Source organism: Ciona intestinalis, unplaced genomic scaffold (assembly GCF_000224145.3).
Source record: "Ciona intestinalis unplaced genomic scaffold, KH HT000030.2, whole genome shotgun sequence".
In the NCBI taxonomy this organism is placed as follows: Eukaryota; Metazoa; Chordata; class Ascidiacea; order Phlebobranchia; family Cionidae; genus Ciona; species Ciona intestinalis.
In genome coordinates, this window is record NW_004190352.2 from 165,066 (window position 1) to 188,390 (window position 23,325).

The 23,325-nt window shown below is 39.4% G+C and overlaps 6 protein-coding genes across 10 annotated transcripts in view; 5 read left to right on the forward strand and 1 right to left on the reverse strand.

The window, feature by feature from the left end:
• Positions 1 to 2,952, forward strand: part of LOC100177677 (chondroitin sulfate synthase 3-like) — a 4,511-nt gene extending 1,559 nt beyond the window's left edge. The window contains exons 5-10 of one of the 2 annotated variants that reach the window (XM_002131610.4): positions 525 to 650; positions 840 to 1,003; positions 1,367 to 1,460; positions 1,641 to 1,766; positions 2,151 to 2,314; positions 2,646 to 2,952. In XM_002131610.4, the coding sequence (XP_002131646.1) occupies positions 525 to 650; positions 840 to 1,003; positions 1,367 to 1,460; positions 1,641 to 1,766; positions 2,151 to 2,314; positions 2,646 to 2,886 (915 nt within the window). In that variant the 3' untranslated portion in view covers positions 2,887 to 2,952. Of the gene's footprint in view, positions 1 to 524; positions 651 to 839; positions 1,004 to 1,366; positions 1,461 to 1,640; positions 1,767 to 2,150; positions 2,315 to 2,501; positions 2,524 to 2,645 lie in introns of those variants that run through there. The other variant, XM_026837875.1, reaches the window with a different exon arrangement.
• Positions 2,953 to 3,368: 416 nt separating this feature from the next.
• On the forward strand, positions 3,369 to 6,429 carry LOC100183931 (dnaJ homolog subfamily C member 1). Of its 2 annotated transcripts, XM_002131650.5 has the most exons (13): positions 3,369 to 3,538; positions 3,965 to 4,084; positions 4,258 to 4,340; positions 4,453 to 4,564; positions 4,767 to 4,837; positions 4,887 to 5,039; positions 5,093 to 5,213; positions 5,270 to 5,362; positions 5,501 to 5,663; positions 5,811 to 5,897; positions 5,951 to 6,001; positions 6,062 to 6,195; positions 6,251 to 6,429. In XM_002131650.5, exons 1-13 carry the CDS (start codon positions 3,395 to 3,397, stop codon positions 6,317 to 6,319), a joined length of 1,401 nt encoding a protein of 466 aa, XP_002131686.1. In that variant the 5' UTR covers positions 3,369 to 3,394; the 3' UTR covers positions 6,320 to 6,429. The 2 variants fall into 2 exon arrangements, with proteins under 2 accessions (XP_002131686.1, XP_026693677.1); XM_026837876.1 differs by lacking the exon at positions 5,270 to 5,362 and having other exon boundaries at positions 6,251 to 6,419.
• A 353-nt stretch (positions 6,430 to 6,782) lies between these two features.
• LOC100181557 lies at positions 6,783 to 9,382 on the forward strand. 2 transcript variants are annotated; one of them, XM_026837877.1, is made up of 3 exons: positions 6,783 to 7,086; positions 8,072 to 8,154; positions 8,210 to 9,382. In XM_026837877.1, the coding sequence occupies exons 1-3, from the start codon at positions 6,892 to 6,894 to the stop codon at positions 9,093 to 9,095; spliced, it is 1,164 nt and encodes a 387-aa protein (XP_026693678.1). In that variant the 5' UTR covers positions 6,783 to 6,891; the 3' UTR covers positions 9,096 to 9,382. The 2 variants fall into 2 exon arrangements, with proteins under 2 accessions (XP_026693678.1, XP_002131699.1); XM_002131663.4 differs by lacking the exon at positions 6,783 to 7,086 and adding an exon at positions 7,163 to 8,021.
• Positions 9,210 to 12,016, reverse strand: LOC100175358 (transmembrane protein 236-like). The gene is made up of 7 exons (XM_002125361.5): positions 11,291 to 12,016; positions 11,090 to 11,241; positions 10,748 to 10,819; positions 10,620 to 10,698; positions 10,404 to 10,565; positions 9,679 to 10,230; positions 9,210 to 9,611 (listed from the first exon to the last, which is right to left on the reverse strand). The coding sequence occupies exons 1-7, from the start codon at positions 11,533 to 11,535 to the stop codon at positions 9,539 to 9,541; spliced, it is 1,335 nt and encodes a 444-aa protein (XP_002125397.3). The 5' UTR covers positions 11,536 to 12,016; the 3' UTR covers positions 9,210 to 9,538.
• An 84-nt stretch (positions 12,017 to 12,100) lies between these two features.
• Positions 12,101 to 15,839, forward strand: LOC100179231 (lysophospholipid acyltransferase 7). The gene is made up of 9 exons (XM_002131682.4): positions 12,101 to 12,261; positions 12,438 to 12,550; positions 12,784 to 12,910; positions 13,107 to 13,224; positions 13,470 to 13,665; positions 13,856 to 14,011; positions 14,300 to 14,464; positions 14,844 to 15,080; positions 15,319 to 15,839. Exons 1-9 carry the CDS (start codon positions 12,169 to 12,171, stop codon positions 15,434 to 15,436), a joined length of 1,323 nt encoding a protein of 440 aa, XP_002131718.1. The 5' UTR covers positions 12,101 to 12,168; the 3' UTR covers positions 15,437 to 15,839.
• A 41-nt stretch (positions 15,840 to 15,880) lies between these two features.
• The window catches only part of LOC100185546 (structural maintenance of chromosomes protein 3-like), an 8,904-nt gene continuing 1,459 nt past the window's right edge, over positions 15,881 to 23,325 (forward strand). The window contains exons 1-22 of one of the 2 annotated variants that reach the window (XM_002125404.4): positions 15,881 to 15,990; positions 16,144 to 16,258; positions 16,390 to 16,457; positions 16,512 to 16,583; positions 16,761 to 16,840; positions 16,914 to 16,992; positions 17,193 to 17,303; positions 17,578 to 17,760; positions 17,962 to 18,144; positions 18,650 to 18,834; positions 19,115 to 19,328; positions 19,469 to 19,597; positions 19,819 to 20,034; positions 20,380 to 20,508; positions 20,712 to 20,803; positions 21,028 to 21,119; positions 21,360 to 21,517; positions 21,788 to 21,931; positions 22,178 to 22,327; positions 22,547 to 22,663; positions 22,740 to 22,848; positions 22,902 to 23,149. In XM_002125404.4, coding sequence (XP_002125440.2) covers positions 15,976 to 15,990; positions 16,144 to 16,258; positions 16,390 to 16,457; positions 16,512 to 16,583; positions 16,761 to 16,840; positions 16,914 to 16,992; positions 17,193 to 17,303; positions 17,578 to 17,760; positions 17,962 to 18,144; positions 18,650 to 18,834; positions 19,115 to 19,328; positions 19,469 to 19,597; positions 19,819 to 20,034; positions 20,380 to 20,508; positions 20,712 to 20,803; positions 21,028 to 21,119; positions 21,360 to 21,517; positions 21,788 to 21,931; positions 22,178 to 22,327; positions 22,547 to 22,663; positions 22,740 to 22,848; positions 22,902 to 23,149 — 2,889 coding nt within the window. In that variant the 5' untranslated portion in view covers positions 15,881 to 15,975. Of the gene's footprint in view, positions 15,991 to 16,128; positions 16,259 to 16,389; positions 16,458 to 16,511; positions 16,584 to 16,760; positions 16,841 to 16,913; positions 16,993 to 17,192; positions 17,304 to 17,577; positions 17,761 to 17,961; positions 18,145 to 18,649; positions 18,835 to 19,114; positions 19,329 to 19,468; positions 19,598 to 19,818; positions 20,035 to 20,379; positions 20,509 to 20,711; positions 20,804 to 21,027; positions 21,120 to 21,359; positions 21,518 to 21,787; positions 21,932 to 22,177; positions 22,328 to 22,546; positions 22,664 to 22,739; positions 22,849 to 22,901; positions 23,150 to 23,325 lie in introns of those variants that run through there. The other variant, XM_018815080.1, reaches the window with a different exon arrangement.

The window sequence follows — 23,325 nt, forward strand, 5'->3', positions numbered from 1 at the left end:
AAAACGCGAACATCTTATCTGCTAGTACTTAAGCAGTTTGGAGCTGCATGTCCACTCATGTTGGATTATAAATGTAGTAAAGAATGGCTCTGTAGGTTCGTAGGTATGATCATATACTATTATGTAAACTAAGCTGAGTGCTGCTAATCTTAATCCACAACGTAAAGTAGCCTGTTAAACCACACTGTACGCCGAAAACCAGTCAAAATACTAATTTACTCCACATTAATTCCTAGATTTTATATTATATAACAAGATTTATATTAGAAATTATATTTTAAATGTTAAAACAACCGCTATACGTGTTTTCTAGCTTTGTATTGCTTACAAGAACTAAATGAACACATGCCGACCATGCATTTGTATAGGCGATTCACGCTCTGTGGGCTCCGTAATGGCGGACACGAGCGCCGTTTCCTAACTTGGTCTATACTAACTTTGCCCTACCCCCATTACAGGCCCCCACACCACGTTATAACCCCCCTACCCCCACACCCCGTTATAACCCCCCTACCCTCATACAGGCCCCCGACGCGGCCCGCACAGTGGTTGAGATGAACCGACCGTACATTGCCGGCAAACCTAAGTTGGTATCAGTCGATCATGTGACCAACAGGGAGATCATAAATATTATTTCACCAATTTCAAAGGTAACGAGCTTAAAACTGAGGTATTGGTTGTAATGTTAACTGATTAATACAGTGTAAAAATCGGCCTGTCCACCCCAGGTTTGTTTGTCCTGTTTGATGTTTGTATTGAAACCACAATTACAATGTTGTGGAGTCAACGCACACACATATACGTATGGTCACCTTATTTCAACAACCATGTTACTCCAGGTGAGCGAGAGGTTCAACAACTTTTTATCGCGATACGAGGACAACGTGTTAAGTTCACCGTCGTCGGGGCCCGTGAGGATTATCTTCGTTATTTTCCAACCCGACGATGAGCATGAGGTCAAATACGAGGATTCTGTATCGCATATCACGGATGTCTTGGACAAGTAAGTGAATGGGTGAGGCATGGAGGGGCCCCGGGGCGGGGAGGGGGGGGTTGCCAGTAAGGTAGCTTATCACGATGTCTTGAATAATAAGTTATATGTATATGATGTTTATCACAAAATCACAGCAACAAGTTATTTATATGTTGTTGCCAGGCTTATTGTAAATCTGAAACTCTAAAATCTAATAATCTCTGCCGATCTGGTGGCAAAGTTGATCCCTGTGGGGTGGATACCGATAGCTTGGGGGGTGCTGAGTTCAAGGCTTGATGCTGCTACCAATATGTTCCCACTTAACCTCCTTATTCAAACGTTCTTGGCAGTTTCTTTTATATTTATTTAGTTTAAACAACTTTTACACCGCAGGTTCCGTGCTCGAAACAAGAGAGCAATGATTGAATATATTTTCACAAAGGGTGAATTCAACCGAGCTGTTGGGTTGCATGCGGGGGTGATGCAGGTCTTATGCTAATATATAATATATCTATATATCGTGTTATTTTGTATAAAATATATTTGTTCTTATCAGTCAGTCCGGGAGAAATAATCAGACCCAATGAAACTAAAATGCTTTACTACAAGCGATATTTCTAATATACATGTGGTAGCAACAACAGCATAACAACCCCCCCACACACAGTGCAACGACGATGAAATAGTTTTGTTTCTCGACGTCGATCTGAAGATTGGAGGAGATTTCTTGGGTCGGGTTCGTAGGAATGTGGTACAACATGAGAGGGCCATCTTTCCCATCATGTTTTCGCAGGTGGGTGCGGGTGCAATGTATATGATGCTTTTGTTTGTTGGGGTTGTAACATGGTGTATGGCTATATGAGATACTGAAACCTGGATGCAGACCATACACTCATGTTGTTACTATCTATTGGTCATCACCAAATAACTTGTAACTTTGTGAACTTGGATTATTTCACAAACGGTATTATAATTGTTTCCGGTATATATACTTGTATGTCAAGTGTCTTCGGAACAATGGTTATCGCGTCTGCTTCTAACCCAGGGGGTGATGGGTTCAAAGCTCGATGCTGCCACCATTGTGGGCGTCCTTGGCCAAGACACTTAATAATAATTGCTCGAACCCATCAGCTGGTTTGGAACAAACATTAAACACGTTATACCCATCAACCCCTAGTATGACAGCGACGTGATGAAACACGCATCAACGGTGGACATGGAGTTGGTACAAGATGTTGAAGACCCCATGCAAATCAATAAACAAACTGGATTCTGGATTTATTATGCATTTGGTGTGGCTGCCATGTATAAAAGTGATTATCTTAAAGTTGGAGGGTTCAGGTGATTTGTTATTACATCACAATTCGTTTTAACCATTAGAGTGTTAATTTATTCATATAAGTTTATAAAAAATAAAGTTTGTAGCTTTACTCCATTCTCTTGGTTGTTTCAATTAATTTGATCTTTTTCTATTCGAAGATATAAATATGTTGACACGTAATTGACGAATTGCAACCCATGGTTATAGGAAGTGAAAGAAATCCACCATCCATGAACGCCTGGGATATCTTGTTATAATTTATGTAACTGTTGGTATAATCCTGTAATCGAAGGAAACATTTATGTTAAGTTTATGTTATCGTAGCGTAGTTTATAATAATCTTCACCCCAGGTTGGATATCAAGGGTTGGGGGGGAGAGGACGTCGATTTATTCAAGAAGATGATCAGCGACCCCCACATAAATGTGATGTCTATTGTTGATGCCGACCTTATGCATATATATCATAAACGTGGTTGTGATGTCACACTAGCACCCGACCAATACGCCATGTGTGTTGGTGCGTGGGCGGAAACATTGGGCTCGCAACGACAAGTTGGAACGTTGTATTTGAACAAACATTATGAATTGTAATATTATTTTCGCATTTTATAATCACCCAGTATTGTGTTATATAATAATAAATAGAAACTTACATTATTTTGTTGTTCCAACCAAGTGGTAATAGGTTGTTCAAATTGTCAACTAAACATAAAAACAAGAGAGCGTTGCTCTAATGAAAGGCCACGTGTGTTACGACTAAAAAGGAACAATCAAACAAAAGTATGGATTACGACATACCTTGTCAGCTGCACTGCCAAAAATAAACTGCCCATGACCACTATTAACAATGAAAGGCTAAACGCCAAATTTAAATATAGTTAAAATTCGGGCGTTTTTTCCAAACCAGAACACCCGTGTTATAACAACTGTCCTTACCCACCATGTGAGGATAAACAATTTATTAAAGCTCTGCTCTCTTTTTTTGTAGCCCTAGTGGTTAAGGTATTTAGAAATGGTTTCCGCCAGATGTCTCCCATGAGTTCCGGGGATTTTGTTAAAAACTCCACGTTGAATATTGGGTTGTTGTTTTCGAATTAAGATGGTTAGGATTCAATTAGTATTATTATTATGTATGTTAACGTGTGCGCATGCGCAATGGGGGTTCTCACCCGAACAAACAGAGATATACGATCTTGTAGATGAAGTGGGAGAAAATTTTTATGAATTTATTAATGTTACCCAGGTAAGGAATGAAATTATTAATTCCTAACTTTGTGGGTGATTGGTTTTTGTGTGACCCAGTACATATATACTTCATAGTGTGAACTTTTTTCAGACACCGGGTTTATTTGATTTATGTTTAGACACATATGGTTCGTATTACCCCCCTTAACACAGTGCCGGGTATTCTCTGGTTCACAGATGAACACCGCGTCCACTATTTCAAACATAACACGCGTGCCTGTAGCCCAATGGTTAAGGGTTCAAGGCTCGGTGCTGCTCAGACACTTAACGGTAAACCCTGATGATGTCACGGATCACAAATCGAAATAATTTCCCAAAGATCTCTCTCACGTTTAAATAATATACGTTTCTTGACCTTTTGTACATGCCCTTCAATAAACCCTCTAAACCACAAACATCTTATTTTAACCCCCCAACCCCCCAGGATGCCGGTTCACCCGAGATTCGACGAAGTTACCGAAAGTTATCGCTTGTTATGCACCCCGATAAAAACAAAACTGAGGGGGCAGAGGAAAATTTCAGGATTCTCGTCGCGATTTATGAGGTGATGTTATTGTGATGTCATAAACATTGGTATTGTTGACCAAACTTTAATATTTGAACATATGAATTTAAACCTGATCAATATCCTAAAACTATATAAAAAAAATTCTTAAAATAATAAACGTTGGCGTTTGTAGGTATTTTACTGTGATGTTATAATTGTTATTATTCCAGGTTTTAAAGAATAAAGAAAAACGTGAAATATATGACGACGTTTTGGCCAATGGGCTTCCTGCTGCTTATTTATATGTTCCAAGGTATTATGATGTCATAATGCGTGATGTCATAATATGTGAAGTCACAATATTTGTTGTCATAATGAGTGATGTCACGATGTGTGATGTCATAATGATTCGATCAACATTACAGACAAATCCGGAAGATGAGTTTACTTGAAGTTTCGATGATAATGTCGTTCGTGATGACGATTGGTCACATGCTTATAATGTGGGGGGTTTACCTGGAGAAGAAACTAACTTGGGTGGGTTGAAAGCCTTGTCATGGGGTAGTGGTTGCCTGTAGACCAGAGGTTATGGGTTCGAGGCTCGATGCCGCCACCTTTGTTGGCATATGTTGCTATAGAATATATTCTTTCACTGTTAAAGTAACTTGTGAACTTTCTAAGATTATTAGATCAACATAGTGTGTGATGTCATAATGGTTCATAACAATGGTTATTATAGGATGAAAGAACTTCTCGGAAAAGAAATCGAAAACAAAAGAAAAAAGATGGGGAAGTCCCTGAAATGATAAGGTTTTAATTAATTATAATTTATTCGTGAAAATAATTTTGTTGCTTCCAGTGAAGACTTGATATACAAACCAACATTGGTCGATCTCCTTCCAATTCTGTTCGTTCGTAAATTTTACGATTTCATTGTTTGGTTGCCGGTGTTTGTGACATCACAGAGGGAGCAACGACGGTTGTTGCTTAAAGAAGAAGAGAAGATGAAATTGTGAGTTTACGACGTTTAAGTGTGTGTCGATTATATTTGGGTCTTACCACTAGGGAGCAAGAGAGAGCAGAAAAAGATCGTTTGGAACAATTAGAGAAACGAATCGCCGCGAAAAAGTTGAAGCAACAACGGAATAAAGAGAAGAAAGAAGAATATTTGATGGCACAGAAAATGGTTTGTGATGTCATAATGATGTCATCATTATAATAATGTTGTTTATGACATCATAGAGTGCGGCTTCACTACCAACCTCACCCTCAGTGTTCGAATCACCAACGTCTTCGATCGAAGAAATCGAAGCCATGTTTGTGGAAGAACCAAGGGTTGGTGATGTCATAATAGTTGTTGTGATGTCATTATATTTGTTGTGATGTCATTATATTTGTTGTGATGTCGTAAAGACTCATAATAGTTGTTGTGATGTTGAATATTACATCATAACGTTGATTATTACATAATAGAGACGTAAGAAAGGAGAATGGAACGAAAGCGACCAATCACAGCTCGTTAAGTTGATGGCCCGCTACCCAGGGGGGACCGAGGAAAGATGGGTCAAAATATCGGGGGAGATGGGACGGCCTGTGCATGAAGTTACGACGAGGGCAAGAATGGCGAGGAATGCGGGTATTTATGTTGTTTCTATGCTGTAGTAAAATAGTAATAGGTTTTGTTGTTCGTGACAATACTGTTAAATATTCACGGAACGTTTCCCACTTTACCCCACCCTGTTTATGTTGTGTCTATGTTTATATTTATAAGATATCCATGCAGGTCCCACAAAGCAATCAACCGTAACGTTTAAATCGAAGATACAAATACCCGATGATGACATCACAATGCGGATGGACGAATATAATCGTAACTATGATGTCATAATGTCGTATTATGTATGTAATTTTTTCCTAACATAGAAATAACAACAACCAATCAGAAACAACCAGATATGCATGAAAGAACACAAGGTATGACATCATAATTAATGCTTTTTTATTCCCCTGTCACTTACGTGCCCATTAATACAGAGGTACCGGTTGAGGGGAACCACCCATGGAGTCAGTCCCAACAACAATTATTGGAGAAATCGTTGATTCAGTTTCCCAAGACCTCAACGGAACGATGGGATAAAATATCCAGGTGTGTTCCTGGGAAGACAAAGGTGATGATGTCATAATATATTGATTAATGACGTCATAACCACCAATATTACGCAGGAGGAATGCATTGCAAGATACAAATTCCTCGCGGAAAAAGTTTTGCAAAAGAAGAAAAATAAAAATTGATCTGTTGGTATCAATGAAGGGGTTTCCCCCAAGTAGTTTGAATTATTTATCTTTATCGATTTTTTCGCGGGTCACGTTAATACACATTATGACGTCACTATGCTTGTAAATGGGCATTCTCCATGTCGATTACGTTACATTTAGAACGGTTTATGACGTCACATGAACATTACACAAAGATTTTTATGACGTAACAAACGCGCGTGTTGCAATATTGTTTGTTTTGTGACGAAACACGAGCGTTATGACATCACAACTAGAAGTTATTATTTCGTCACAATAGTTATTATAGCAGAGAAAGAATTTCAAGTTACATACGTCACTAAATATCGATCGTCATAATTACGTCACATAAATCTAAAGTTAGCGTCTCAAGGGAGGTTCATAAATATTTAATCAAAAACATCGGTTTATAAGATATCTATGGTGGGTGACGTTTATTGGCGCAATTAACCGGGTGAGGGCGCACTTTGATCGATTTAATTGATTGAACTTTATAAATAGTGAAGTCTTCAATATACATTGTGACGTAGTGAGGTTGATTGTGACGTAGTTAGAGGGTTATTGTTGAGATGAAAAGAAACTCGCTCCGGGGAAACCCCCTGTTTGGGTCCATGATTGCCGCCAGGGTTGGTCACGTGGGTAACGTTAGTCACTCATGCGCGTCGGATATTTTGATTCAACCAATCATACCGAGTCTAGTGGGTATGACGTCATATAGGAGAAGATCGTCACTTCCGGTGCTGGATAAAAGGAGATTATCTCAGGTATGTGACGTCATAATAACTATGTTTTGATGAATTAGTGACGTCACGGTTCATAAAGAATGTCGTGTGTCGATCATTGTTACGTCACACACCCTCATTGTTCACAGCCACGCTTCGCTGCGCACGATCACGCTCACGGACAAAGTTTCAACAAACCCATTGTTTCGTCACAAACAGTATTGTTGGAATTCGTTTCAAACAATCCGACTTTCAATGCTTATTGTGACGTCATATCGCTCTTTATTGATAGCGGACAGGTTATAGTTTATTTGTGACGTAACCAGATGTGCAGTACCAGCAGTTATGACGTCACAATCAGTTAAACTTCGCGTGGATCGATATTCGTTTATGACGTCACTATATATATTGTTGATATGTCGCCTCGAGGGATGAAAGTAGCGCATCAGTGACTATTGGTTGGTTGGTTGTGAATAACAATGCTTAGTGTTCGATGGAAAGGTGTATGTGACGTATGTATGACGTCACACAGCGCAGTTGCGAGATAGGGATTGTGACGTCATAATTAATACGATTGTTACATATTGTTTTAATAATTCATGCGTCGCGCGTTTAAATAAATCTGTTCATTGTGACGTCAGTCCCTTGTGACATCAATCCCATTATCGCGACTTCATAGATGCAATCCGCTTAAGTGACGCCTGGGAATTAAACATATACCTATGTGACGTCATAAAGGATATGGTTAAATCCGTTGTTCGTCACATCCGGGTTCATAACTTTACGATTGTCACGTCACAATCCCCTTAATGCTTCTTAATAAGAAATGCGGTCGCTTCGAATCGACGAGTTTTGAATAATTTATTCTCGCAATGCGAATAATGAATAGCATTGTTTAGGAACTATGACGTAACAATGGAAAGTGTAGAACAGTTGTGACGTGATATTAGCTTGATTGTGATGTCATAATAAAGATGGTAAGTGTAATAACGATTGATTGTTTGTATTTTATTGTTTCTATGTTTAGTCGAACGTACCGAACCGAAGCACGAAAATCGCGTTTCAGAATTGGAGACGAAAAGATGACGAAACAATCAGGAACAATGAACGGTATGTTTGTTACGTCATAATAAGGTTTGATTTAAAACAAATAATATTATCACAGACAACAAGCGTGTCGTCACACAACAAAGAACCAACTGTTACGTCATAGACGTTCTAAGTTCGGGTTCGTGTTCTCGTCATGTGGTGACCTTATAAGGAGATACCCACAAATAAGGCCAAGTGTATGCAGTGTAGCGACCGGGGTTGTTTTGATTCTCTGCGGAACTTTGTGCCTCGTAGTCCCGCAGATTCGCTCCAACTTCCCGATGTGGGTTGGCTTGTTACTTACATTGATCGGAGGGGTGGCGACCGTCGTTGGGATTATTGGATTCAAACTCGAATCGTTGAAACTTCAGCGACGTGCGCGATCGAACGCGACGTCTATGACGCAATACACGCCGACAAAGATAGTTACCGGGGAACCCCCGAAGATGGAAACAGTTATTGAAGAAAAGATTTCTCCGGGTATTCCCCGCCCGTTAACAAGGGACTTACCCCCCAGGAGGAAACTTCCGGATTCACCACGTGGTACCAAGGGAATTCCCCCGCCTTCCTTCTATTCGTCTGAACCCGACTTGACCCCAGTGAAACGGGGAAAACCCCACGATGCATTCCCCCAACCCCATAACGTCACAAGGTACGAAAAGTTTGAACAAATCAACTTCCCCGTCACAGAGATGAAGTATGACGTCATCAAATTAGAGAAGGGTGATGACGTTTTCAGGGGAAATCCCTTAATTGGGAACGAAATATTTGAGAGGTTTCGCGACCCCTTGCTCTTTCGCGCCATCACGCGGATCAAATATCAGTGTGATTGTGAGTTTCACCGGGGTAAGATGGAACGATGTGACGTCAGCGATACATTACGTCATCAGTGTGACGTAGAGTCGCTACGTCATCACAGCGAAGCAGAAAGTGGGAGGGGATTGCGTCATAGTTATCACTGAGTTAACTTTATTACGTCATAGTGCTTCCATTACTTTGTGACGTTATAGGTTTGATAATAACAACATCAGGATAATTTGTGACGTCACAATGGCAAACAATGCACCAACACAATGCTTATTATGTGATATATTTATACCGCCATGTGATTGGTTGATTATTAACCACGTGATCAAAGGTTACTAATGTCTATTGTTACGCCATAAACAATCATATTTGGCATTGTTTTCGTAGTATGACGTCATAACAGAGCAATTATAATTAAACATCACGGTTGTGTCGACAGCGAGCATGAGGTCTTACAGTCGAACATCGAGTGAGGTGCAAGACGATTCCGGGTTCGATTCCAGGTCCGACAACTCAACGGCGTGTTCAATTCTTTCAATCGCGTTCATCGCGTTCGCCTCGAAAGCTTCCTTTGCTATTTGTGACGCGATTTCCGGTGTTAACTTTGACCCCCCCTCACTTTATGCGGGCCAACGGCGTAACTTTCCCCATCCACCCATTCCGATAAAGATCTGCGCATATATACGTCACAAACGTGTTTATGACGTCACATTAGAACTCATGACGTCACAAACTTACTTTTTAACGCTTGAGGGATTCGGCATTGGCGCCTTTTTCTTCTTAACTATAGCATACGTCACTTCCTCAGGTGACGTCACGTCCTGTGGTTCCTGTTCGGGGGAATTCCCTTCGAACAAATCTTCCGACAGTGTTCCTCTGTGACGTCGTGGTTTCGTCACATCTCCCTCATCAGTGACGTCATATTGATTATTGTGATGGTCATAATATTGTGGGTGTGTCGATGGGCGTGGCAGTTCCGGTGTGTCGTTCAAATCGTAGTCATGGTAACGATTGTCTTCCAGAGAGTCGAATGAATCGACCTTTTGCCTCTGATTGTTGACGTCATAATCAACCCTTTGATTGGTGACGTCATAATCGACAGTGTTGATTCGCGGTGTGACGTACACAGTAGATAGTTTGGGCACGATTAAATTGAAATACAGCAATGCTGTTATAACGAAGAAGTTCTTTAATAGAAACAATATACTCGTCACCTGCCCAAACCGCGCTAACATCGATAATCGAAGAACGAAGAATGGACAATCCAACAATATCAACGTCATAATGGGTCTGGGGATAGTGACGTCATAATATGTAAGAAACAGAAGTCGAAGATAGTTTGCTGCATAAGAGAAATTGTTATCGCCATAAATGGCATCGTCAGTCTCTTATTTAAATACAGTAACCTGTATACACAAAGTCCATGATATGTTGCTTTGCTTCTATACATTACACGACCCTACCTGTACGACGAGTCGTGTTTAAGAATGAACGTCGATATTGATATGAAAGATATGACGTATATTGCGTATATCCAGTTTGTTGACGTCACTTCCCCTGATGACGTGGCAAACATCAGTCTCACGTCATAGATGTTAAGAAGATTCGCGATTAACTCTGGTGGTCTGTAAGAATGGGGTGTGTGACGTAACAATCAAACCCAACGTCGCACAACAAACCTTTCGTCCGTCCACGCGGATGAATATTTTGGACGCGGGATAAGCGACGTCACAGACCCTCTGCTGCTCGGCGGATAATCTATTACGTAATGACGTCATTGTGACGTAATAATGGTAATTATATTTACCTGTTATCGAGTTGACGCTTGGCACCGGATGTGACATACGTAGTTTGTAATTCTTCAATTTCTCGCTCCAATCTATAAACATAATACATGTGTGGTGTGGCGATAAAAGAGCGGCTTGTTTATTCATGGGGCAATGTTGGGGGAATGGACATCATTCATTTGATTCCTTTGAATGCGATAGCGAAGATTAATTGATTCAACAAGGAGAAGGGAATCAGTAGCAAAACGAAAGTTGGTTAATCACGCTACGGGTAAATGCTGTTGAAAATTGCCAAATAAAATGTGACTGCCAAACCCAACGAATAAAGACAAATTACTCTTCGGTTATGACGTCACACTCACCTGTAACAAGCAGCATTATGACCAACAGCTCAACGCACGAGTTTTGGAAATCTTTATTTTCATTGAAATTATTGGCGAACTTTGTCCCTACCATGATTATGACGCAACACGGAAGTGACGTCAGTATGAAATATAATAGGATGGGTGGCGACCTGTGATTGGTTGGTTAGTTGGAATCCTGGCTTCTCATTGGTCGCTTACCATTGTCCATTAAACCACGTGAGTAACTTCATCCAATCAAACACGAGTTTGACAGGTAACCATAACAACAGTGTTGACGCAGCTACGTAACCAATGGTAACCGACACAACCAACCAATAAGAAGCCTTCATTTGTTCCAACTTCCCGAATTCGACCCCTGTGACAAACAATGGGGTCGCGAAGGCCGCCCATTGCGTCACTTCCGCTACTATCTGCTTCACTAACTTTGGGCGGATTCTATTCATTATCTACCGATTGTGACGTAACAGACTGCATTACCTCCCTCAGCATTGTGACATCATAATATGCATCCGCAACACACACGGTCGTTCACCGGTTAATAATTACATTGTGACGTCATAGACGATATATATCGGGCGTAAACTTTATTTGCCTTTCACCATGAATACAATGCATTGTTACGTCATTATAAAATATTCATGAATGAGCGATTATTATTCAATGGGATGACTGTGACGTCATATACGTAGCCATACCAACCACTGTAAACACTCGATAATTTAAAGCCAACAATAAACATTGAAACGTCATAATACCATACGTTTTTAAATATTATGACGTCACACAATGTTAAAACAATTTTGTTTGTTCCAAACAAAGGCCATTGTTAAAAATACCATTTGTTGCGGTTACGTCATCATCTTATGACGTCACATTTATAGTTTTGATGACGTCATGACAGGTTTCCCATAGAAATACCAAGTTATTTTGATTTATTCGGGGACAATTTAATCTTTTTGTGATGTCTATGAAATCGTGTTCACCGAATCGGAACAACAAAAATAAAAAAAATTGGCGCGATCCCCGGAAGTTAGTTTGTGACGTCATAATCACATTGGTTTTGTAATAATAGAAAAATGAATGACGAAATAATATATTCGCTCATTTTATTTTTATCGATCGTCGTTGGATTTCCTTTAAGAAAATTGAAATCATTTAAAGCGAAACAGGTTCGATTTTAAACATTATTTCTTTAATAAATTAAATTAAAGACCCCCTACACATGCGTAACTACTAACCCCAACCACTAACTTTTGTTTGTTTAACAACGAATTCTTCACTAGACACTAAGTACCAAATTAATAATTGAATCAACATATTATAATATGTTTACCCTCTCACCCAGATAGCGACAGGAGGGTTTGGATTTCTGGTCGTGTTCGGTGTTTGTGGGTTTGATGGATTATATTCGTTCATCGCTTGTGTGGTCAATACAGTCATCATAAAGTGTTTAAGAAGGTATTGTATGTTGTTTCTATGTTATGTGGTAATGTATGTTGTTTCTATGTTATGTGGTAATGTATGTTGTTTCTATGTTATCTGTCACTGGTTACGGGCTTAATGCTGCCACCATGCCCCATTGTATTTGTCATTTTGCTCTGTGTCGATAAATAAGTTACATTCATACAATCAATATGTATATATTGTTTCTATGTTATGTGGTAATGTATATTGTTTTTATGTTTCCACAGGAAAACTGCGTTTGTTTCGTTCATTTGGTCGTTTTCGTTTTTATTGTTTTTCCGATGTGTCACATGGTTCGGATTGGAACGGCCGTCAGCGTTGGCGAATGCTGTCCAACTTATGTTAACATTAAAGGTGGGATGCCTATGTTGCACCAATGTGTGTGAGGATATTGATAGGCGTAACATGAGGGGTGGATGGGGGACATTCAACCCCAACTTTAATACATGAGATTTTAAACCAGCTTTTAGCTTGCTGTTAAGTATAACTGCACTAAACTCCCCCCCCCACACCAAACAATTTAAACCACGAAACCTATTTTCCCCAACAGTTGGTCAGCGTTGCCATAGAAATCCAGGATTACCGTTCAAACAAGCGTGGCTTGGTATCAGAACCAACAACAATGGACATGTTCTGGTATTCCTATTGTTACACAGGACTATTTACAGGTAACAATGTTGATTATTACATCATAATGTATGATGTCGCTCTATCCCAGAGGTTATCGGCTATCGGGTCAAAGCTCAATGCTGCCATTGTGGGCGTATGTATCCTTCGGCCAAACACGTAACGGCAATTGCTCCAACCCAGTGGTCACCTTTAAATATGAGGTGTATGAAACAGAACACCCGTTTTTTAATGACTGTAGTTGCCTCGTCAGCTAAATATAAACAACTAACACCCCAACAAACAGGCCCCTTCTTTAAATACCGAACTTACCATGATTACCTCGCCAACGAAACCGAAACCTTTATCCCTTGGAAGAAAGAAGTTTTCACTCGCTTGCAAAACATTGGGATGTTTGGTGTTCTGTACGCCGTGGTTTCGTTTAATTTCAACATCAACGTTCCGAAGTCGGATGCATTTTACGAACAACCATTCTGGTTCAGGTGGGTGTTTTGCCAAACATAGGGAACCTCATTGATTATTGTGGTGAATGCAATATACTTTGGCTCTGTTTGTTTGTATAGATATCTAAGTCATTTAGGCGAAAAACTGAGATGCTAAAACATATATTGTCACCCCTGTTCTAAAGTAAGGGAAAAATGCCACTCATCTCACCCCCTAATTCCGCCGCAGGTTGTTTTACATGGTACCCATATTCTTTATCGGGAGGATGAGATTTTACTCGGCGTGGTTATTAGCTGAATGCTCATTTGTCACTCTCACATTGGGGGCTTACCCCACCTCTAGCAAACCAAGGCCGGGTAACGGACCAACTCAGGATAAACAAGAGTGAGTTATTGTGTTGTGTAAAGTATGTAATGATACATAATATGTTCTGTGTCTTAAAGGAATCCAACATGTTTAACCCATAAGAGCTGTTAGTCATAGTCTCATAGAACCTTAACTATTACTTAGCTCCCCGGGACGTGGAAACAAGGATTATATTATGGTGTTCAACATTGGTTATGAAGTGTAACAACCTCTAAGCATGAATTAATATTAAATATATGTAATAGTTTATATATATATCTAATTAATGATTTGCATACAATAATAAATGTAATACATTTGTTACAGAGGAGACGATAGTTATAGTTTTGAAACAATCCGAAACATTGACCCTTACAACTGTGATTTCACCTCAACCATTAGACTTGGTATGCGGAACTGGAACATGGGGGTACAGTGGTGGTTGGCTAACTATATTCATAAAAGGTGGCCTCAGAATATGAAGCATCTAAGGTGGGTGTCTGTTACTTTATCTGTGGGTTTATGGGGGTTGTATTTACATTCGGACATAATTGTTGTTTTATTAAAATGGTTTATTCTTATATATTACACTGTTTGTAGGGTGTCATTTTTTTTTATTGAATAAATTTTGTTTTAATTATTAGCGTTTTCTAACAACTGTAGTTTTCCCGTTATTTCCCGTGTTTTTAGCTTTTTGTATATTACTACAAGCTTCGTTAACATTAGGAAAAGTAGAAATTAAATTAATTTTGTTTATAAACATATTATTGTAAACGCAGAGTTGCATCTTCATAATAGTTATGTTTATCCTATATTGTTATTGTAGGGGTTAGGTTTATATGGTTATCTATCTATAAACATGTTGTAACAGAGTAGCAGGGGTGATGGGTGTAAGTGCGTTCTGGCACGGAATCGAACCCGGATTCTACGGAGCTTTCCTCAGCATGCCTTTGTTCATGCTGGCTGAGGATCAATTGCAAAAGTTGAAGGTTTATCTTCCAACCAAAGTACAAGATTCATACGATTGGGTTCTTTGGTTCTTTAAGTTCCGTGCGTTTGAATATATGTACATGGCGTTTGCTTTGTTAACATGGGAGGACACGTACAGGTAATCTACCAATGTTGGGATCTTATTTAAAACAAAATAAATTATGTTTATTTTTTGGGTTAGGAAGATCAGAGAGTCTTTTTAACCGGATGCTCTTTAACGATAAAATTGTCGTTTAACTGTTAATTCTTTCACTTCGTTGTGTCTTGAATAGTTTATATATGTTTATATATGTTGTATAAATCAATGAAATATTAGTTTATTTATTTTTGATTAATTAAAACTCATATTTTCACAGATATTGGAAATCTATTTATTTCTGCTTTCATATTATCGCAATAATCATCATTATGATATCACACCTGTTTCGATCCGTTATAAGGAAACCTCGTTCCAACGAAGAAAAACTGAAATAAATTTGTTGTTTGTGTATTATGTGATTTACCATGCGTCATAGATGAATTACGTCATAGTTGAATTACGTCATTACTGAACTACCTTATATTTGGACACTTTTATATTTTTTTTGGATAATCTTTTACAAACTTGGTAAACCTAAATAAATTGCTGGTTACCAATTTAAATAATTCCATATAAACCCCTACATGCAAGTGGTTCCCAACCTATGTTAGCTACCATATGTGGAACGCCAGTGGTTTATTTAGCTTTACAAACACATGTTATTTTTCCCTCGAATACGGAAACGAATTTTCTGTTAATTGCAATGTGATTATTTTAGTTCTGAAATAACTGAACTGTGTGTTTGAAATTGTATGCAAGATATTTTTAATCGAAATAAAAACGAAGACGAGAAGCTTACTCCCCACTTAGATGACAAAAATATGGCTCAAGGTATTTTATTTCTATGAATACAAAATGGTTTCGATTCCCGCCAAATATTTTGTTAAATTTTCGATGAATTTTTGTTGAGAATTTGTTAAAATAAAAGTGAAGGATGCACATAAAGAGGGTGAGGCTGGGATTACTTTATTGTTACGCGATATTTGGTTTGAAATGCATTTTACTGACGCATTTTTCAAACGTTTTGTGTTTTAACGACTGTGGTTTTGCTTCCCTATCGTATTCTAAGTTATAAATATTATTTATTATGCTTATTTGTCAGGTTAGCATCCAGGGGTTTCGTAGCTACCGCGAATCAACGGAGATCGAACCTTTTAGTTCAAGACATAACATAATTGTCGGTCGGAACGGTTCTGGGAAAAGTAATTTCTTCTGTGGTGAGTCTTCTTATTGTGTCAAGTATTCCGTCAATTGGGTTGAATCTAATGACAGCGCCAGTTAAAACCCCCGCTTAAATGTCCCGCACTCAACAGATATTCAACGTTTGACCCCCTGTTTTTACTTCCAGCGATCCAGTTTGTTCTCAGCGACGAATACAACAACTTACGCGCAGAACAACGACAACAGTTACTTCACGTAATTATTTATAACAGAAAGTTTGTGTTTTGTTTAATAAAGTTTATTGTACAGGAGGGCACGGGTACGCGGGTCATATCGGCGTGCGTGGAAATTATTTTCGAAAATTCAGACAACAGATTGCCGGTTTGTTTGTTTATTATAAATATTTAAACATCGTGTCTTTTAGAATAAAACAATTTAAGACGTTATTAAAAGAGACAACTGTGAGCGAACAGTTTCGTTCCGCAGCTTTATTTATTTTCCTCTCAGTTTATCAAAGGTTTAGCAGCCACACTTTTATTTAATAAATATATTATTTAGATCGACAAAGATGAAGTTACGTTACGTCGCGTCATCGGATCGAAGAAAGATCAGTATTTCCTCGATAAAAAGATGGTTACGTAAGTGATGTCATAATCATTGTTGTACAATTAATCCAAACAACAAGAATATAAAACCAAACATTTATTGCAGGAAGAACGACGTTCTTAACTTGTTGGAATCGGCCGGTTTTTCCCGAAGTAATCCCTATTATATTGTTAAGCAGGGGAAGGTGGGTGTGGCTGGTGGGCGGGGCGAGGTTGTATCATTAGATGATATTATGTTGTGTTAAAATTGTAAAAGAGATCTTCTGATAATTGTTTGTTTGGTATACTGGGCATAAAAGCCGCAAAAAAACGAAATATCTTCCATGCTTTTAAATGCAAGGCCTGGATTGTTCTTATTATGATGTAACAAACCTAACAATGACAGATCAACCAAATGGCAACGGCACCCGATTCGTATCGACTACATTTACTTCGGGAAGTGGCCGGGACGAGGGTTTATGATGAGAGGAAAAAAGAAAGTGAAGTTTTGATGAAGGTTTGTTGATTGTTCGAATAAACCAGATCACATATAGGTTGCTTCCTGTCCAGAGGAAGCCTGTTGTCTTTAATCTTTAAGTGATATATACTGTGTTTCTTGTTAAAACAAAACATTGTCGTATTGTGACCTTTAGATAGTCCAGAGGGTATATGTTCAAGGCCTGGCACTGCTACCAATGTGGGCGTTGGGGTAGAGAGCCTTGAACCTGTATTCTCCGAGCTAACCAATCACTCTAGTAATGGGGTCCCAAGTCTTATAAACATTATTCCAGGAATCCGAGATGAAAAACGCAAAGATCCAGGAATTGTTAACGATGATTGAAGATCGACTCGCGACGTTGAAAGACGAGAAAGAAGAGTTGGCCCAGTACCAGAAGTGGGACAAGACACGACGAGGGTTGGAATATACGATACATAATCAAGAGTTGAATGAAACGAGAGGAAAAATTGATCTGGTTCGTATTTTAGAGGTCACTCCTGTGTATACAATGTAAATATTTAAGATATATTTTAAAATAAAATCGGAAGTCTTTAAATTAAATAGAGCGTTGGTATTTTTAAAACAATTGATTTTAGATTTTGCTTCGTTACGAAAAACATGAAATCACAGTTTATTCTTCTTATTAATATATATATATATATTATTTCCATGCAAGTTATCGAACAAGCGTGAGAATAACTCTCAACAAACGAAACACTTACGTGCCCAACAAGAAGAGGCGCAACGTAGAACGAAGGAATTCCAAAAGAAATTATTGACGACAAACGCGAGGATAAGACAACTAACAGAGGAAAAAGAACAATCGGCATCGGATCGTCAGGAACTTATCAAGAAAAAGGTTGGTTGGTGTAACGTGTATCCTTGTGTGGCTGCAACAGCAGGCATGTTTTGGATCAGTGAAGTAAGATTTTGGGTGTGGGGGTAATGGGTCAACTCTGTCATAAATCCCACAAATAAAGTTAACCAACCTCCAGCTACTTGTATGGCTTTTAATTAACATAAACACCTCCCCCCAGGCACATATAACACATAAACACCTCCCCCCAGGCACATATAACACATACACACCCCCCTCAGGCACATATAACATATACACACCCCCCTCAGGCACATATAACATATACACACCCCACTCAGGCACATATAACATATACACACCCCCCCAGGCACATGTAACATATACACACCCCCCCCAGGCACACGTAACATATACACACCCCACTCAGGCACATATAACATATACACACCCCCCAGGCACATATAACATATACACACCCCCCCAGGCACATGTAACATATACACACCCCACTCAGGCACATATAACATATACACACCCCCCCCAGGCACAACTTGAGTTATCGAGCAACGACCTCGCTGAGGAACTCGACTCCGACGAAAGGTCAATGGGTCAAGCAAGGTCGGAGTTATCCGGACTTCGGGAGAAAATATTGAAGAAGACGGAAGAAAAAGAAGAAATTATTCCGAGGTTTGAGGCGGTGGAAGGAAAGGAGAAGGAGCTGGAACGAAGGTGGGTGGGGGGTAACTCATCGAATAATATGCACGGGTTCTATAGTATGGCAACTTTCCCCAACACTCAGGGTGCTGCATCCCGAGTTATTTAGAAATGCATTATTCCACGGTGTTGTCTCGATGGAAGGCAAACAAAATATTGAAGCAATAAAAAAAAAGTTTTTGCCACAAAAGCTATTTTGTAATAATATGTTACAACTGGTGAACATTAGAATAATAATAACTTGTGTTGTTAATATTGTGGATTAAATATGAGAAGATGAATCCTTGTTCGTCAGGTTAAAAATATCGGAACAACGTCGCAAGGAATTGTACGCGAAGCAAGGGCGGGGAAACCAGTTCAGTAATCGTGAGGAACGCGACGATTGGATAACGAGGGAGTTAAAGACGTTGGAACGAACAATACGCGATAAAGAAACGCAAATCATGAACTTACGTGAAGATATAAGGGAGAGCAAACAAACCGAATGTGAATTGGAGGGGGCGATATCGGTACGTTGGAACTTGTGTGGTGTTTATATACCATCTGCTAAACCTGGGGGGGGCCCCCCAGGCATCATGGGTTAATTTAAGATATTTGCAAACGAGTAAAAAAACTTTTGCACGCACAATAACAAACAGTATTTTCACAGGAAAAGACAGTCGGGATCCAGGAACATAAATCTACGATGGATTCGTTGAGCCGTGACTCGCTTAATTTGAAACGGCATAAAGATGAACTACAAAGTCAACGCCAACGGTTGTGGAGAACTGAAACATCGGTAACTTTGTTACAACACGGGTGTTTCATACATACGCCCATGATGGTGACAGCATCGAGTCTTGAACCCATAACCTCTTAGCAATAGTTTTGGGCAAGCCTGTCTATGCTTCCTTGTAACTTGGGTCGTTTTAGATCCAACAAGAGTTCAAATATTGATACCAACGTTGAGTTTTGAACCCGTAACCTCTGCTTTATATTTCACCAACCATACTCCTTTAGATCCAGCAAGAATTAGACTCGATAACGAGCGAGATTAAAGCGAAGGAACACACCCTCAACTCCCTGATAGGAAAGGCAGCGGTGCACGGAACCGAAAGTTTGAAGAAAGTTCGTGAAAGTTTCCGACAAGCGGGGAACATGGAGCTGGTGGAGGGCTACAAGGGGATGCTTATCGAGAACTTTCAATGCTCGCCAAACTTCTTCACATGCGTTGAGGTGGGGGGGGGGAGGGTGTTTGTAATGTTTAACCACATCTAAATACAAGGCTTTATACAGTATCGCATTATGATTATGAAACATTCAGATTGTAATGTTTGAAACAAAAGTCATGCAGATAATCTCCCTTAGAATGGTTTGTGAATTAATGTTGGGATAGGTTGTGATCAATGGTTAACATCAGTAAACATGGTTGAAGGCACCCATGCAATAACTAACTTGGTGTAACTTGATGGGCACTTCATGAATTAGGGTGACTTCCCGACAAATTATACCTTGGTGGTGTTAGTGTTAATAATAACCTCGTGCTTCCCAAAATTGATATATTAACGTATGATTCCCCAGGTAACAGCAGGGGGAAAGTTATACAATCATATTGTTACGACCGATAGAATCGGAACAAAATATTTGAACGAGATGAACAAAGCAAAGTTGCCCGGGGAGGTTACGTTCCTACCGCTTAATAAACTGGAGGTGGGATAGAAATCATATATTGTAGAGAGAAATCATATATTGTGGATAGAAATCATATATTGTGGATAGAAATCATATATTGTGGATAGAAATCATATATTTTAAAGGATTTTTCAAAATACAACTCGACCTCAATGTTTGTATTTCTAGACGTTTCTGTTTTATCATAGAAACACCATATTGAGCATAGAAATAATATACAGGTACGTGATGTGAGTTACCCCCAAACAGCGGACGCGATACCGATGATAACTAAGATGCAATACGACGATGTGGACAACGAGGCAGCAATGAAGTTTGTTCACGTTTATAGTTGTTTGTTTAACTTATAATTACACAAGTTGATGTTGCAGGCGCCATTTTGTTAAATTTCTGGGGTGACATTGCTATAATGCAGTTACATTTATATTTGTCAAACATTTTGGATTTTAACTGAGTTGTTAAAACATATGATGTCACTCATGTTTTGAAAGTTGGGGTAGCATAGACACCTCTAAAATAAGATTTCTATATTTACAGATATGTGTTCGGCAAAACATTGATTTGTCGTTCTATGGAAGTTTCCACGCAACTTGCGAGGGCTCATCAACTCGACTGTGTTACGCTGGAGGGTACGGTGTTTGTGTGCTTAATGTAACTTAACCCTGGGAGCTCCAGGGGTTGGTCACTTGTACACCTGTGGTTGTAGTATTGTTGGTGTACAAGGCCGCATGTTACTTTGTAACAACCAAGATGGATTAGCTTGCTGTTACTTTAACATATGTTGCTTCATCAACAGTTTTTCACGGATGCTTACGTAAACATTGTTTCAATTACCCTGTGCCCCCATTACACCCCTCTACCTCCCCCAGGTGACCAAGTATCACGACGAGGAGCGTTGACGGGAGGTTACGTCGATAATCGGAAATCTCGACTTGAACTTCACGCGTCTAAACAAAGTTTGTTGGAACAACTGAAAGTTAAGGAGAAAGAATTGTTGTCGAATAAAGAACACCAGCAGCAGCTGGAGGTTTGTGGGGAAGTGGGGTTGTGGGGTGTTCTTGGAACTTTGTGCATGAAATACATAATGTCCCCACACAGCCAATATTGGAAGGGATTTATTACTGAATTAAAACACATTTTATCTTGTGTTTGTAAAGGAAAACTGTCGGTAGAAAATAGTTTGTCGTGTCTTTGCGTTGTAATATTACATTAACAACCAGCAATTAATGTTGAAATATAACGCACATAATCATACAGGATTTATATTTCGTGAAACATCCATGGTTGTGATTGACAGGTGGAAAGCACTGGTGTGATGGACGAATTACAAAAGCAAGAAACAAGGAACAAACAGAACAAGGATGTTTTTGATAAATTGAAGGGAGATCTTCGTATTTTGAAGGAGAAGTTGCAAGCGATGCATCGGGCGCTGGAACCCAAGGTAGGCGGGGCAACGACGGTCGTTATAACACAGGTGTTCTGTTTCATACACCTCGTGGAAAGTTACCATGGATGTAACTTTGTGGGTGATTGTTTTATGTATGGCTGACCGTTTAGACAACACATTAGTGACCACTGGGTTAAAACAATTGCCTTAAGTGTCTTGCCCAAGGCCACATCTGTCCACAATGGTAGCAGCGTCGAGCCTTGAACCCATTAACCCTCCAACCGCACTCCCTCCCCGCAGGAAAGATCGTTAGCGAGCTTACAAAGTCATTGTGAAGCTCTAAAGTCGACCAAGTTGTCGTTAGAAGAGGAAATGGGTACGGACTTGTTGTCGCAATTATCCAGTGATGACCAGGGGGAAGTTGATCGACTTAATGATGAAATTAAACTGGTAACACTGAAACACCTTGTTTTAATCAAACGTTTGTTTGCTGATCAAGATGAAATTTCATTTCTTGATTAATTCTCGTCTGTTGTAATTTTTGTTTCTCCAACATTTCATATTTCCTAATTGTGTCTTGCATTGATGACATTTAATAAGATTTTTACCTTAAAAAACAATTTTAAGCATTTCATTATATCTTGCAACCATAATATCATAACCCCCCAGTTAACGAGCGAACACAAAGAAATGGTCCAACAACGAGTTCGACTCGAAAGTAAAAAGACGAGTCTCGTCAATTTGTTGGAGGATAACTTGATTCGGAGACGAGACCAACTTATACAGGTATTGTGATGTCATTAATTGTATTGTGATGTCATCAATGACAGTATGACATCTTTAACTATGACATCATCAACAGGAGATGCAAGAATTATCGGTCGACGTTCGACAACAAAAGTTGATTCAGTTTCGAAACGATCAACGGATCACCGAGGAACAATTAGAGATTATTGACGGAAGGCTCAAAGGTTTTCTTTGTTATTTAATTTAAAACTTAAAGTTCAAAGCTTGAAACCACCAGAACTTGAGGAGGAAATGATAAGTTTGGAGAAAGAGGAGAATTTGTTGACAACGAAAGTTGAGGAGCATCGGGTGAAGGAACGAGAGTGGAGGGAGAGAATATCGGACGATGCTCGGGAGTTGGAAAAAGCTACGAATAAACAAAGTTTGTTGATCAAGAGACGAGAGGATTGCGTTCGTAAGATAAGGGACCTCGGATCGGTTCCTCAAGATGCTTTTGATAAATACCAAGGGTGTAATCATAGACAGGTGGGTGATGTCATAATGGGGGGTGTGATGTCATAATGGGGGGTGTGATGTCATCATGGGGGATGTGATGTCATAATGGGGGGTGTGATGTCATAATGGTCGGTGTGATGTCATAATGGGGGATGTGATGTTATAATGGGGGGTGTGATCTATAACATAGGCGCCAAACCTGGGGT

Excerpts from the sequence above, each read along its gene's own strand:
- LOC100175358 (XM_002125361.5), bottom strand. The coding sequence starts at position 11,535 with ATGAATAGAATCCGCCCAAAGTTAGTGAAGCAGATAGTAGCGGAAGTG. Across the intron at positions 10,820-11,089 it reads CATAATGCTGCTTGTTACAG|ATTGGAGCGAGAAATTGAAG; the intron begins GTGAGTGTGACG and ends TTATGTTTATAG. Across the intron at positions 10,699-10,747 it reads AAGCGTCAACTCGATAACAG|ATTATCCGCCGAGCAGCAGA; the intron begins GTAAATATAATT and ends ATTACGTAATAG.
- LOC100181557 (XM_026837877.1), top strand. The coding sequence starts at position 6,892 with ATGAAAAGAAACTCGCTCCGGGGAAACCCCCTGTTTGGGTCCATGATT. Across the intron at positions 7,087-8,071 it reads ATAAAAGGAGATTATCTCAG|TCGAACGTACCGAACCGAAG; the intron begins GTATGTGACGTC and ends TTCTATGTTTAG. Across the intron at positions 8,155-8,209 it reads ACAATCAGGAACAATGAACG|ACAACAAGCGTGTCGTCACA; the intron begins GTATGTTTGTTA and ends ATATTATCACAG.
- LOC100179231 (XM_002131682.4), top strand. The coding sequence starts at position 12,169 with ATGAATGACGAAATAATATATTCGCTCATTTTATTTTTATCGATCGTC. Across the intron at positions 14,465-14,843 it reads CAGAATATGAAGCATCTAAG|AGTAGCAGGGGTGATGGGTG; the intron begins GTGGGTGTCTGT and ends ATGTTGTAACAG. Across the intron at positions 15,081-15,318 it reads ACATGGGAGGACACGTACAG|ATATTGGAAATCTATTTATT; the intron begins GTAATCTACCAA and ends ATATTTTCACAG.
- LOC100183931 (XM_002131650.5), top strand. The coding sequence starts at position 3,395 with ATGGTTAGGATTCAATTAGTATTATTATTATGTATGTTAACGTGTGCG. Across the intron at positions 4,565-4,766 it reads TGGAGAAGAAACTAACTTGG|GATGAAAGAACTTCTCGGAA; the intron begins GTGGGTTGAAAG and ends TGGTTATTATAG. Across the intron at positions 5,664-5,810 it reads AAGAATGGCGAGGAATGCGG|GTCCCACAAAGCAATCAACC; the intron begins GTATTTATGTTG and ends ATATCCATGCAG.